This window comes from Bubalus kerabau, chromosome X (genome assembly GCF_029407905.1).
Source record: "Bubalus kerabau isolate K-KA32 ecotype Philippines breed swamp buffalo chromosome X, PCC_UOA_SB_1v2, whole genome shotgun sequence".
NCBI lineage: Eukaryota > Metazoa > Chordata > Mammalia > Artiodactyla > Bovidae > Bubalus > Bubalus kerabau.
In genome coordinates this window covers 87,697,801-87,710,088 of record NC_073647.1, presented here as the reverse complement: position 1 = coordinate 87,710,088, position 12,288 = coordinate 87,697,801, and the positions used below count along the sequence as shown (strand labels likewise).

General features: G+C 35.8%; 1 protein-coding gene and 1 long non-coding RNA gene across 2 annotated transcripts in view; both read left to right on the top strand.

Moving 5' to 3' along the window:
- LOC129639442 (uncharacterized) overlaps nt 1-2,906 on the top strand; it is a 32,718-nt gene extending 29,812 nt beyond the window's left edge. The window contains exon 3 of the long non-coding RNA XR_008708421.1: nt 2,577-2,906. This is a non-coding gene — a long non-coding RNA (uncharacterized LOC129639442). The remainder of the gene's footprint in view (nt 1-2,576) is intronic.
- Nucleotides 2,907-5,503: 2,597 nt separating this feature from the next.
- On the top strand, nt 5,504-10,063 carry GPR174 (G protein-coupled receptor 174). Its single transcript, XM_055564039.1, has one exon. The coding sequence runs from the start codon at nt 6,042-6,044 to the stop codon at nt 7,041-7,043; it is 1,002 nt and encodes a 333-aa protein (XP_055420014.1). The 5' UTR covers nt 5,504-6,041; the 3' UTR covers nt 7,044-10,063.
- Nucleotides 10,064-12,288: the final 2,225 nt, after the last annotated feature.

Genomic DNA, 12,288 nt, shown 5'->3' with positions numbered 1-12,288 from the left:
AAGAAACATTTAGACTTGGCTAAGTGAAACTTTATGGTAAAATAATAACTGTAGATAGCTGCTTTGTCTGTCCACACAAACATATTTCCTCCCTTCATGTATCTGGCCTACTGGGGAGTCATAGATGCCAGAGATAAGGGAAGTTGGGAACATGATTAGATATGGTATGTATACAGAATACCTCTTTCTAAAATAAAAATTCTGATGGAACATTCTCTCTAGAAGAATTAACCAGGTAAAGACTTTCTAAAAGTACTTGCTTACTGAACTGTACTCAGCTCTTAGATACAGTTGCTGGGCAGGTTTCCTGGAAATATTGTAAGCTATTTGACTCTGAAGATTTTCAAAAGTGAAAGTAGCAAGCACATTGCCTGGCAAATGATAAATGCTGAATAACTATTTGCTTAATAAATATTGGATGAACCCAATACATTCAAGACATAGTTCTAAGTGTTCCAGAGGATATAGAAGTGCATAAGACTAAACCCCAGACTTCAAGAATTTTCTGGCCTTGTTGTGGTAGAGTGGGGTGAAAAGGGGCAGAGGCATAAATAAAATGAGTTACTAACCAAAAAGCAGAAGTATATGCTTTAATGGAAGTATAAATGGGGATTTTAAAAGGAATTAGGACAACATTGTTGAGTTAAACAATAAAGTTTCCATGAAGAACCGGAAATTTGAGAGAGGTCTTCATAAATAAGTAGGACTGCTATGCAAAACAAACAAAAAGATATTCCAAGCTGGGCAACAAAATGAGCAAAAGCTATTTGTTGAGGAAGAAAAAGTCAATTTGAATGGTATGGAGCTCAGTTTGGCTGGAGTTCTTGGCACATGAGAACACTGGAAGACAAAATTTTAAATGTTGATGGCACTCGATTGATTTCCAGGAAGCCGTTGATTTCCAGACTATGTATTTTGTAATTTGTTGGGCAAAAGGAAGCCATTAGTGCTTTTTAAGGATCTCATTTAAAGGAAAAAGATAAAGGAAGAGATAGAGAGATAAATTAAGTAATAAGCCCCTGAACTAGAGTAAAAACAATGCAATTTAAAGAATAATATGATTATGAAAAATAATGCAGTTGCAGAAAGTAGTAATAATAAGAATGTTGGTTATTAAGCACTTATGTACTATCAGTTCAGTTCAGTTGAGTTTAGTCGCTCAGTCATGTCCAACTCTTTGCGACCCCATGAATTTCAGCACGCCAGGCCTCCCTGTCCATCACCAACTCTTGGAGTTCACTCAAAATCATGTCCATCGAGTCAGTGATGCCATCCAGCCATCTCATCCTCTGTCGTCCCCTTCTCCTCCTGCCCCCAATCCCTCCCAGCATCAGAGTCTTTTCCAATGAGTCAACTCTTCACATGAGGTGGCCAAAGTCCTGGAGTTTCAGCTTTAGCATCATTCCTTCCAAAGAAATCCCAGGGCTGATCTCCTTCAGAATGGACTGGATGGATCTCCTTGTAGTCCAAGGGACACTCAAGAGTCTTCTCCAACACCACAGTTCAAAAGCATCAATTCTTCGGCACTCAGCTTTCTTCACAGTCCACCTCTCACATCCATACATGACCAGAGGAAAAACCATAGCCTTGAATAGATGGACATTTGTTGGCAAAGTAATGTCTCTGCTTTTGAATATGCTACCTAGGTTGGTCATAACTTTCCTTCCAAGGAGCAAGCGTCTTTTAATTTCATGGCTGGAGTCACCATCTGCAGTGATTTTGGAGCCCAAAAAAATAAAGTCTGACACTGTTTCCACTGTTTCCCCATCTATTTCCCATGAAGTGATGGGGCCAGATGCCATGATCTTCGTTTTCTGAATGTTGAGCTTTAAGCCAACTTTTTCACTCTCCATTTTCACTTTCATCAAGAGGCTTTTTAGTTTCTCTTCACTTTCTGCCATAAGGGTGGTGTCATCTGCATATCTGAGGTTATTGAAATTTCTCCTGGAAATCTTGATTCCAGCTTGTGCTTCTTCCAGTTCAGCATTTCTCATGATGTACTCTGCATATAAGTTAAATAAGCAGGGTGACGATATACAGCCTTGACGTACTCCTTTTCCTATTTGGAACGAGTCTGTTGTTCCATGTCCAGTTCTAACTGTTGCTTCCTGACCTGCATACAGATTTCTCAAGAGGCAGATCAGGTGGTCTGGTATTCCCATCTCTTTCAGAATTTTCCACATTTTATTGTGATCCACACAGTCAAAGGCTTTGGCATAGTCAATAAAGCAGAAATAGATGTTTTTCTGGAACTCTCTTGCTTTTTCCATGATCCAGCGGATGTTGGCAATTTGATCTCTGCTTCCTCTGCCTTTTCTAAAATCAGCTTAAACATCTGGAAGTTCATGGTTCATGTATTGCTGAAGCATGGCTTGGAGAATTTATTATGTAGGGTGGCTCAACTATCACATTGACTCTCTAAGTTAGGTACTATGATTATTCTCATTTATCAATGAGAAATTAAAGAATTGGAGAAGTTTAATGATACACCCAAAGTTGCACAGCTATTAATTTAAAAAGCAAGAATTTAAACTCAAATAATTCTGACTCCTAAACATATGTTATTTCCCCCATAGTACACTATCTTCCCCTCAGGAACCAGTTTGGAAATGGAAAACAAATGACAACGAGTCAATGCCTCCAAGACTTTGAGACAACCTGGGAAAACATGGATGAGCTTAACAGCAGTGAAGAAGTCAGGAGTAAAAACTGGTTTGAAGTTTCGAGGGATGATGATTTTTGTATAAGATACATTGATGTTTATAGTCAAATGATTTTATTTACTGAAAGCATTTCATTGAATAAATACTGAGCACTTACTTGTGTTTTCCACAGTCCTTGGTGCTGTTTTAAGGCAAGTAAACAAAATATACAAGAATCCTTGTTCTCTTGGACTTTGCATTCTAGTAGGGAAAATATATGAAAAAAAAAAGTAATAATCAAAGAGTATGTTAGTTATGACTGGAAATGAGTAAAATAAATACTAAAGGGAGATAGGAAGAGTTAGAGGTGAGCTTCAGTTTTAAATAGGTAGATAAGGGAAAGAAAACCTCATGAAAATGTTCCACTTGGGTAAAGATCTGAAGGAGGCAAGGAAGTAAGGCACATACATAACTAGGTTAAAGCATTTCAGGCACAGGAATCTGCCAATTCAAATGCTTTGAGACGAAAATATTATTGGTCTGTTCACCTCACAGCAAGAATGATAGAATTGCTGGAGCAGAGTTCAAAGGGGAGAATCATAGAAGGTGACGTCAGAAGAGTAACCAGGGGCCAGATCGGATAGGTGACATAGGCTGTTTGTTGTAAGAACTTTTATTTTCTCTCTGAGTAAGATGAAAATACATTAGGAGATTTATCAAAGACACAACATGATCTGACAAGATATGCCATATTTCATTTTATTTTAGTACATATATAATGTTTATTGTAGACATTATACAAGAGTCTGTAATAGCACCTATAGATCCTATAATAGGAACTATCATTATGTCCTCATCCAGGATCACTTCCCAGAAATAAGAGCTTCAAGAGCAAAAATTTGTCAACATTTTAAGATGGTAAGTATAATTAGACTGCTCTTTAGTCAATCTTGGAAACTAAAATATTCGCTAGGAATGTATAAAATAGTGCATTTGTACACATCCTTGAAGGAAATGGATTTTGTATAAATAGATATTGCTTCATTTTCATAAGTTGAATTCTGAGATGATGACAAAATGTCCAAAAGAAGAGGTGATATATATTTGGGAAGAGAGCTACTGCTCAAGATTGACATGTAGATTTAAAAGCCACTGACTGTGATAGGAGAGGTGAATGTTCATTAGAGGTTACTAGATATATATTTTTTAACTTCTGATTTCTAATCAGTGACATTAGCAGGTGATGATTTCTATATATGGGCTTCTCCAGTGGCTCAGTGAATAAAGAACCCACTTTCAATGCATTTGACACAGGAGATGCAAGTTCAACTCCTGGGTTGGGAAGATCCCCTGGAGAAGGGCATGGCAACCCACTCCAGAATTCTTGTCTGGAGAATCCCATGGACAGAGGAGCCTGATGGGATACAATCCATAGGGTTGAAGAGTTGGACACAATTAAGCATACACGCACACATGACTTTTATACATAAATAGTTAAAAGGAGGTTGAAAAACCAGGGTTTGTGATTTTTTGGTCATCCACCTAATTTTGCCTGCCACATAATCAAAGTCACTACCTGTGAAAATATTTCAAAGATACATTTCAGTTTGGGGGCTAAACAATCTAATTTTAAGCACTCTTTCAGCATCAACTTTTATTCTTACAGTCATGCTTCTTTGTGTTTTATGACACCATCTCTCTATTTCCTTATATGAGAAATCTGAAGTATTTAACCTCATCAATCTGCATGCCTAGTTCATATCATTCATCAGGATGTTTAATTAAAGTATGTACCATATCTTGAACAAAATGTGCTGTTCTACCTACCAGGCAATTGAGGCAAAATAATAACAATAATAATTCCTTCAGGGGCTGAATCAAGCCTACTTCAAGCCACATGGATTTGATAATCCAAAGCAGGATGTTTTATAATTCCTATTTCATTTCTGTTCTTCCCTCATATCTTTAAAGTCAGTTATGTCCTCCTGGATTTCAGCAGCCTTGAGGTAACTATTCATGCCCTTAAGTTAAAATTTGTTTTAGAACAAAGATCATGGACCTAACTGGGTCAACTTTCTGGAAATTTTGAATCTCTGTACTGGTGTTGTCTTGCATAATTGAAAAGTGCCTTAATAACCCATGTTAATGGAAGTATTTAAAGAGAGGCTAGTTGCCCACTTATTTTCAGACATCTGGGAAATATTTGAACCAAATCAGTGGCCTCTGAATGATGACTCAAGGACAAATGCTGGGTTGGCTATATCTTAATCATATAGAGACCTTTTAAAAATACAAATTCCAGGCCTTAAATACTGACTCAGAACTTCTTGGGGAAACACTGGGAAGTCTAAGGAAAGCTATAATTTTTTTTTAAACTTCCCCAGGTGAGTCTGACAATCAGTGATGTTTGTGGTCTATATCAGAGCCTCTCAAATGTTAACATGCCTAAGAATCACTTGTGGTTCTTCTTAAATTGTTGATTGTTATGCAGCAGGTTCTAGGTGGGACTTGAGATTCTTCTGCATTTCTAATAAACTCTTAAGTAATGCTGAGTCATGTATCATATTTTGAGTAGTAAGGAGCTAGATTACCTCTCAGATTCCTTCTAGCTATACTCTCTTGTGATTCTAAAGTGCCTTATGGAACTTGTATCTATCACCCTTACTCATGTCAGAACTTTCCATTAATGGTAATAGATTTTTCTACACATAAGCTTTTTTGTTTTTGCAAAAACAAGATTTTTTAAATTAAATTTTAATTTTAATTAAATTAAAATTGTAATTAACTTTTCAAAATTTATTATTTTTGCAAGACAATAATTGGCTTTCTTTTTTTTTTTTTTTTCATTTGCAGTTCTGACTTTGTTTTCAACACATAACTGAGAAAGTCCCAGGAAGCTGACCCATCCAAGTCAATCATCTCTGAAGAGTTATAGACACACTAAGTACTAGAGTAAACCTTTCATCTATGTGAGCCAAAAAAAGAGAAAAACAACCTGCCAAACACCAGTAAAGAGATGACTATCATCGTATGGGAATTTGAAGAGCTTCTATATGGCACATTCATGATCCAAATGGGAGAGGATCAGCCCTCATGATGTCTCAGAAGGCCTTTTAACTGAGTAACAAGAAGGGGAAGTTATAATAGCTTGTCATCTGTGCTTGCACATTATACTTCCAGGTAGTTAATGTAGACAAATTCAAAGCAAACATGCAGATAGTTCTTTGAAAAGCCCCCAAATCATGTTTAGAAGCTCTGACCAATGCAATAAAAAGGAAGTTATTCTATATTCAGTTTCTCCAGCCCATCAATGATCAATCTTTCAGAAAGAGCAGTAGTAGATCGTAAATTTAGATTTTTAACCACCATTTAGCAAAGGCAGCTTCTCTAGAAACAAACATGACTGCTAATGACACATGTGCTGAGATCAATAGAGACAATACAGATTCCCGATACTTCATCTATGCTGTGACATACACTGTCATTCTTGTGCCAGGTCTCATAGGGAACATATTAGCCTTGTGGGTATTTTATGGCTATATGAAAGAAACCAAACGGGCTGTGATATTCATGATAAACCTGGCCATTGCTGACTTACTACAAGTCCTCTCCTTGCCCCTGAGGATCTTTTACTATTTGAATCATGACTGGCCATTCGGGTCTGGCCTCTGCATGTTTTGTTTCTATCTGAAGTATGTCAACATGTATGCAAGCATCTACTTCTTGGTCTGCATCAGTGTGCGGAGATTTTGGTTTCTCCTGTACCCCTTTCGCTTCCATGACTGTAAACAGAAGTATGACCTATACATCAGCATTTCTGGCTGGTTGATAATCTGCCTTGCTTGTCTGCTATTTCCTCTCCTCAGAAGCAATGATGACACCCCTAGCCACAGAACCAAATGCTTTGTGGATCTCCCTACCAGGAATGTCAATCTAGCTCAGTCTGTTGTCATGATGACCATTGGCGAGTTGATTGGGTTTATCACTCCTCTTCTGATCGTCCTGTTTTGCACCTGGAAAACAGTTTTATCACTGCAAGATAAATATCCTGTTGCGCAAGACCTTGGAGAGAAAAAGAAAGCCTTGAAGATGATTCTAACATGTGCAGGAGTTTTCCTAATTTGCTTTGCACCTTATCACTTCAGTTTTCCTTTAGATTTCCTGGTCAAGTCCAATGAAATTAAAAGCTGCCTAGCCAGAAGGGTGATTCTAATATTTCATTCTGTTGCCTTGTGTCTTGCTAGTCTGAATTCCTGCCTTGACCCAATCATATACTACTTTACCACTGATGAGTTCAGAAGACGGCTTTCAAGACAAGAGTTCCATGATAACATAAAACTCCATGCAAAATCACTTGTGTGCAACCACACCACATCTATCGTGTCAACTGAATTATGTTAAATTAAAAAAAATGGATGTGGACTGAAGTATATTAGAACATATTTGCAATACTCCTACCTACTGGGAAGTAATCACAGCAAGCAATCAAAGCTTTTCAGTTATGCTCTATCTTATCTATATGAAGATTTCATGTCTTCATAACACAATCTATTTAGAGCATTATATTCCACTATCATTAATGTTGATATGTCCTTGTAGTAATTTATCATAAAGTCTTTAAGATTTAAGCTCCAAAATTTCAGTGACATTCTATATGCACATGCTTTCAGCAGGAGTCAGTAGTTTTATCTGGGAACCTAAGATACAGAGAAATAATTAGCTTGAACTAATTTTAAGCACTTGGTTTTGTTACAATGGACACTGAATTTCTTTGTATTTAGAAACAATGTAGTTGTCTATTTATACTAGTAATCACAGTTTATATCCCAATATCATGTTTTAGTTGTCTTTTTTTTTTTAGTTGTCTTTAAGTAGGATAGGCAATATATTATTTTGTGAAACGGTGTTATAAACATGGACCATTTTGATCTCCTATATGTGATTATACTCTTGAGTTTGAAGACTCAAATAGCTATTTCCTTCATTTAAGTATCAGTATGAAAAATCATCTATCACATCTATTAATAGAATGAAAATCTGAACTCAGGCCTCTGATATGTTTAAAATAAGAACAAGAAACTAATTCACATACTGTCTATGACTGTATAAATTGCCATATTTAATCTATCCCAGACAGATAGCTTATCAAAGTTCGTATAATGTGACCCACATTGTCTTTAAAGGTCCAGGAGAAAGCAGATGCATGATAATCACAGTTCTGATTCTCTTAAACTATTTCCAGACAGCACCTTTGAAGATGTATATATCTTTCAAATAAAGAAAGTGTCCACTATGCTTCTAGAGTGACATTGAGGTACCTGAGAGGTTACTGCACTTTCTGAGCCTATACAAGAAACAGTGCACTAAGTTTAGGCAAGACCAAAAAGATAAAAGTTATTTTTTACTTTTAAGTAGCAACTATCAAGCTACATTCACAAGCCAGAGTAAGATCTAGAGGCAGACAGGCATGTAGACTCATGCCTGTCTCAGTAATTTTTTTGATCCAGCTTTGCTCCAGTCATACTATTCTAAGGCCAGTACAACTTCTTCCAAGGCAGCTGGGAAAGTCAATTTTTCCCCTGTTGAGAAAAGTGCAGAAGATTAATTTTGGTGACATTGGGCACCTATTAAAACGCCTTGCCTAGTAATACCTGTTTAGATCTAGTATGCAAGAAACAGACCCAGAATATGAGTAGCAATTAAACCTGAGGTCTTAAATATTAAAATACTTTGAAAAATATTTCGGCAAACAGCTCTAACTTTTAAAACATGATTTAATTAAAATCTGTGAGGTATATAACACACAGATAATTCTGGCCTGGAAGGAATGAGAAAATCAAAGAAGAGCTCCATCATATATACAGGAAAGGAGTTATTTTAGACACACAGTTATGCTATTAATACTTTGGGGGGGATTAGTGAAATCAAAGTGAATTCTAATATCTTAGATGAATGGAAAAATTTCTAATCTTTTCTCTAGACAAGTGTTGATTTGCTTGTGCTTTGTTATGAAAATATTATCCTGTTAGAAGACTGACTTTACTGCTAGCAATAGTGTATGTATCTATCTCCTAATTGTTCATGGTAAGGATGTGCTAAATGAGTTCTAAAAGAGTGGTAAATTGTGTTTTAAAATGAGTAACTGTAACTATGTCTAGTCTATTTGCTTTAAAGTGATTTGTGTTTGACCATAATTTAGTGTTGTAATGGGATCAGAAGTAATAATTTTGTGGGTACTTGTAATGAGAGACTTGTCTATATGTGTTTATTAGTTTCTATATTATCATGAACTACACTTTGAGGGTCATTTGGGGGAGACCTGTGATTTAATTTCATTAATGTATTAATTTCACTTTAAACATACCTGTTATCTTAAAGAGGAAAAATATTTCCAGGAGATTACTGAACTTCTTAGAGGAAATGTTGAGGTTAGAGCCCATTTATGAAGCAGTCCAGGAGTCCTTGAAAATTATTTATGTCATTTGAGAAAAGTACAGAGAGAACAAGTGTCCAGTGTTCTTATGCTGCTTAGCTAAGAACTACCACTTCTCTTCAGGTTTGCCCATCTAAGTTTGTATTTAATGTTGTGATTTACTTTATTAACCCCTTCTCACCATGAATATGCTTTGTCTTCTATTCCCTTGTTCTAGTCAGTAACTGATCAGTCTATTCACACTAAGGTACTAAGGACTAATGTTAGCTTAATATTAATTTGCCTAAAAATATCTGAATTCTAGGCCTTAGGGATGAATTTTATCTCAAAGTGTAAATATTTTGTTTTAATGGAGTGATCACAAGCACTGAAACAGACTAGAAAGAACGATATTTTGAAGAAAGTGGGTCTTAAAGCAGTGCCTTTCAGATTACATATGGTAAGTAAACACCTACTTTGCTTACCCTGATGGGGATGCCATATATATATATACATACATATATACCTATTTATTATACTAATACTTGGCCTATACTAAGTTTAGGCCAGAACAAAAATATACAAGTTATTTTTTACTTTTAAGTGGCAACTATCAGGCTACATTCACAAGCCAGAGTAAGGTCTACAGGCAGCCAGTCATGTAAACTCTAGAGTCCTCAGTAATTTTTTTGGTCCAGCTTTGCTCCAGGCATACTATTCTAAGGCCAGTACAGACTCCCCCAAGGCATCTTGGACTGATTGGAGTGATTTCCATGTTATTATTATTCTCATTATTGTTATTATTATTATATTAAAATGGTGTATACATTTTCATTGTCACTTGGTTAAGCAACTAATTCTGTTAACCTGTAATTCCATTGAAAGGAACCATCTGCCCTATGGACAACAGAACAAACTATGTTGGTCTGAAAGGGTGCATAATTGGAACTCTTGTGCAACTTCATTTTTACATCATCTTTTTGTTTTTATTCCCAATACACTGTGAAAATGTTGCTTTGTAATGTATTTATATTTATAATACACATATTCATAATAAAGATGATCTTTGTATTTGCATAAAAATTTCTGTCTCCAGAATTCCATGTATATATAGCCAGTTTTTCAGCAAACTGATATAATTGAGAATCTTTGTCCGTGTTCTCACCTACATGGATAGTAAGTTCTCTGAGGCTCTACTCTCCCTTTCTCTCTGGAGTGTTGCATACTATTCTCAAATGGAAAGATAAACTACTTCCCCAATCTACCTTACACTTGCCCTCCACTCTTCCCATAAACAGAATCTTTACTATCCACACTCTGCTAAGATTATTCCCTATCCTCACTTGTTGGCCAAGTTATTCTAATGACTTAAATACTTGTACTTGTTAGAGTATAGTCTTTTGGGAAGAAAAGGAGATGAGGAGAAAGAAAGAATGTTTTCTATTTAGTTTTAAGAGTTTTTAAGACTCAATATTTTGATTTTCCATATAGTTTAGCAGAGGAAAAGCTATCATTCACTGTATCCTTCTGCTCTTAGCAAAACATATTTCCATAAACAATGAAATAAAACAAAAAGTGAAGTCAGGGCAATTGTCTCTGGCTCTCCTCTCATCTTAGTTATCTTTCTTCCACTTTAGCAGCTCTCTCATCTCACTATATTCCTAGTACTTTCAGGAGGACCAAGTGTCTTCTGCAATAACAAAGTTGCTATAAATTACACATTTTGACTGCTGCAGAAAAATTTTCCTAGAAAGTGGTAAAGGATTTCCCAAGAAGAAATTTCTGATGTTTTGGTAGACTTCAAGAACATAATGGGATTTAAATATGGGATTTGCCCACACTTTAAATGTCCTCAAATAAAGTGCATTCCTCCTATGTGCCTTCCTGAAGCCAATTCAGAAGTGACCCCACTGCCGTCACTGTACTATATTTTGAGGGGAAAAAAGTAAAAGATGAATTCTCAAGTAAGTGTGGCTCTTTCAACTTATTTATTCCTCAACAATTAAAGGATGTGATGTGTGTTTGAGGGGTGGGAGGTGAACTATAACTTTCTTGAACACAGACCATTTCTTCAGCAGTACTTCCTCAGTCTTAACCACTTACTTGATTTTTCCAAGACCATATTTCTTCTACTTTTTGTTGGCTAGGTTCTCTTCATCTAACTCCTTACTGAAAATTTTCTGATTCATCTATAGTCATAGCCCTTATTTAAAGGCTTAAATTTGCCTTCTTGGATATCTTCGAGGAATAATAGAACAACTGCTCGTTCGTAGGGGTGGGCTATAATTAGGCTATCACTCTCACCCCAGTATCTTCCTCTCAGCTTTGCTTCTGAAGCAAAAGAGAAGATCCTGCAAAAAAAGAGAAGATACTGGAGTATCAGCAGAAACTCTAAGGTCAGGAGTGAGTGGAATGATATATCCAAAATGTTGAAAGATAGAAATTGCCAACCAAGAGAACTTTATCTGACAATGGTATCTTTCAGATAAGAGGAAGAAATAAATGTTTCCCCAGTCAATTGCTGAGGGAGTTCACCACCACTAGACCTGCCTTGCAAGAAATGTTGAAAATTCTTCAAGCTGAAATGAAAAAAACACTAATCAGTGGCAGGAAAACCTGTGATAGTACATGACACACTGGTAAAGATGAAAGTCAGATTCATAAAACCATAACTCTATATTAGGATGTTTATTAATTGCTCAATTATAGTTAAAAAAAAGGAAGAGAGTAGAAAAAATAACTATAGCTACCATAAATTGTATTATAAGCAAATACATGGCATAAAAAGAAGTAAATTGTAACATCAATTATATGAAAAAGAAGAGTAAAAGGGTGAAGCTTTTATAGGCATGCAAAGATAAGTTGCTATTAACTAGAAATGGACTACTCAGAAACCTAGACTAGATCTACAAAAGACAAAGAAAGGGGAAACAAAGAATACCACCATGGAAACTAACCAATTTATGAAAGTATGTAGAGACAGAGAGAAAACAAAACAATGGAAATACAAAATAGTCAGAAAGTTATTAATAAGATGTTATAAATATGTTCTTACTTAGCAATAATTAGTATAAATATAAATGGATTTAACTTATCAATCAAAAGTCATATAGTGACTGGATGGATTTAAAAAAGAAAAACAAGACCCAACTATATACTGCCTAAAAGAGGCCCATTTCAGATTTAAGAACACACATAAACCTGAAGTGAAGAGATGAAAAAAGATATGAAAGT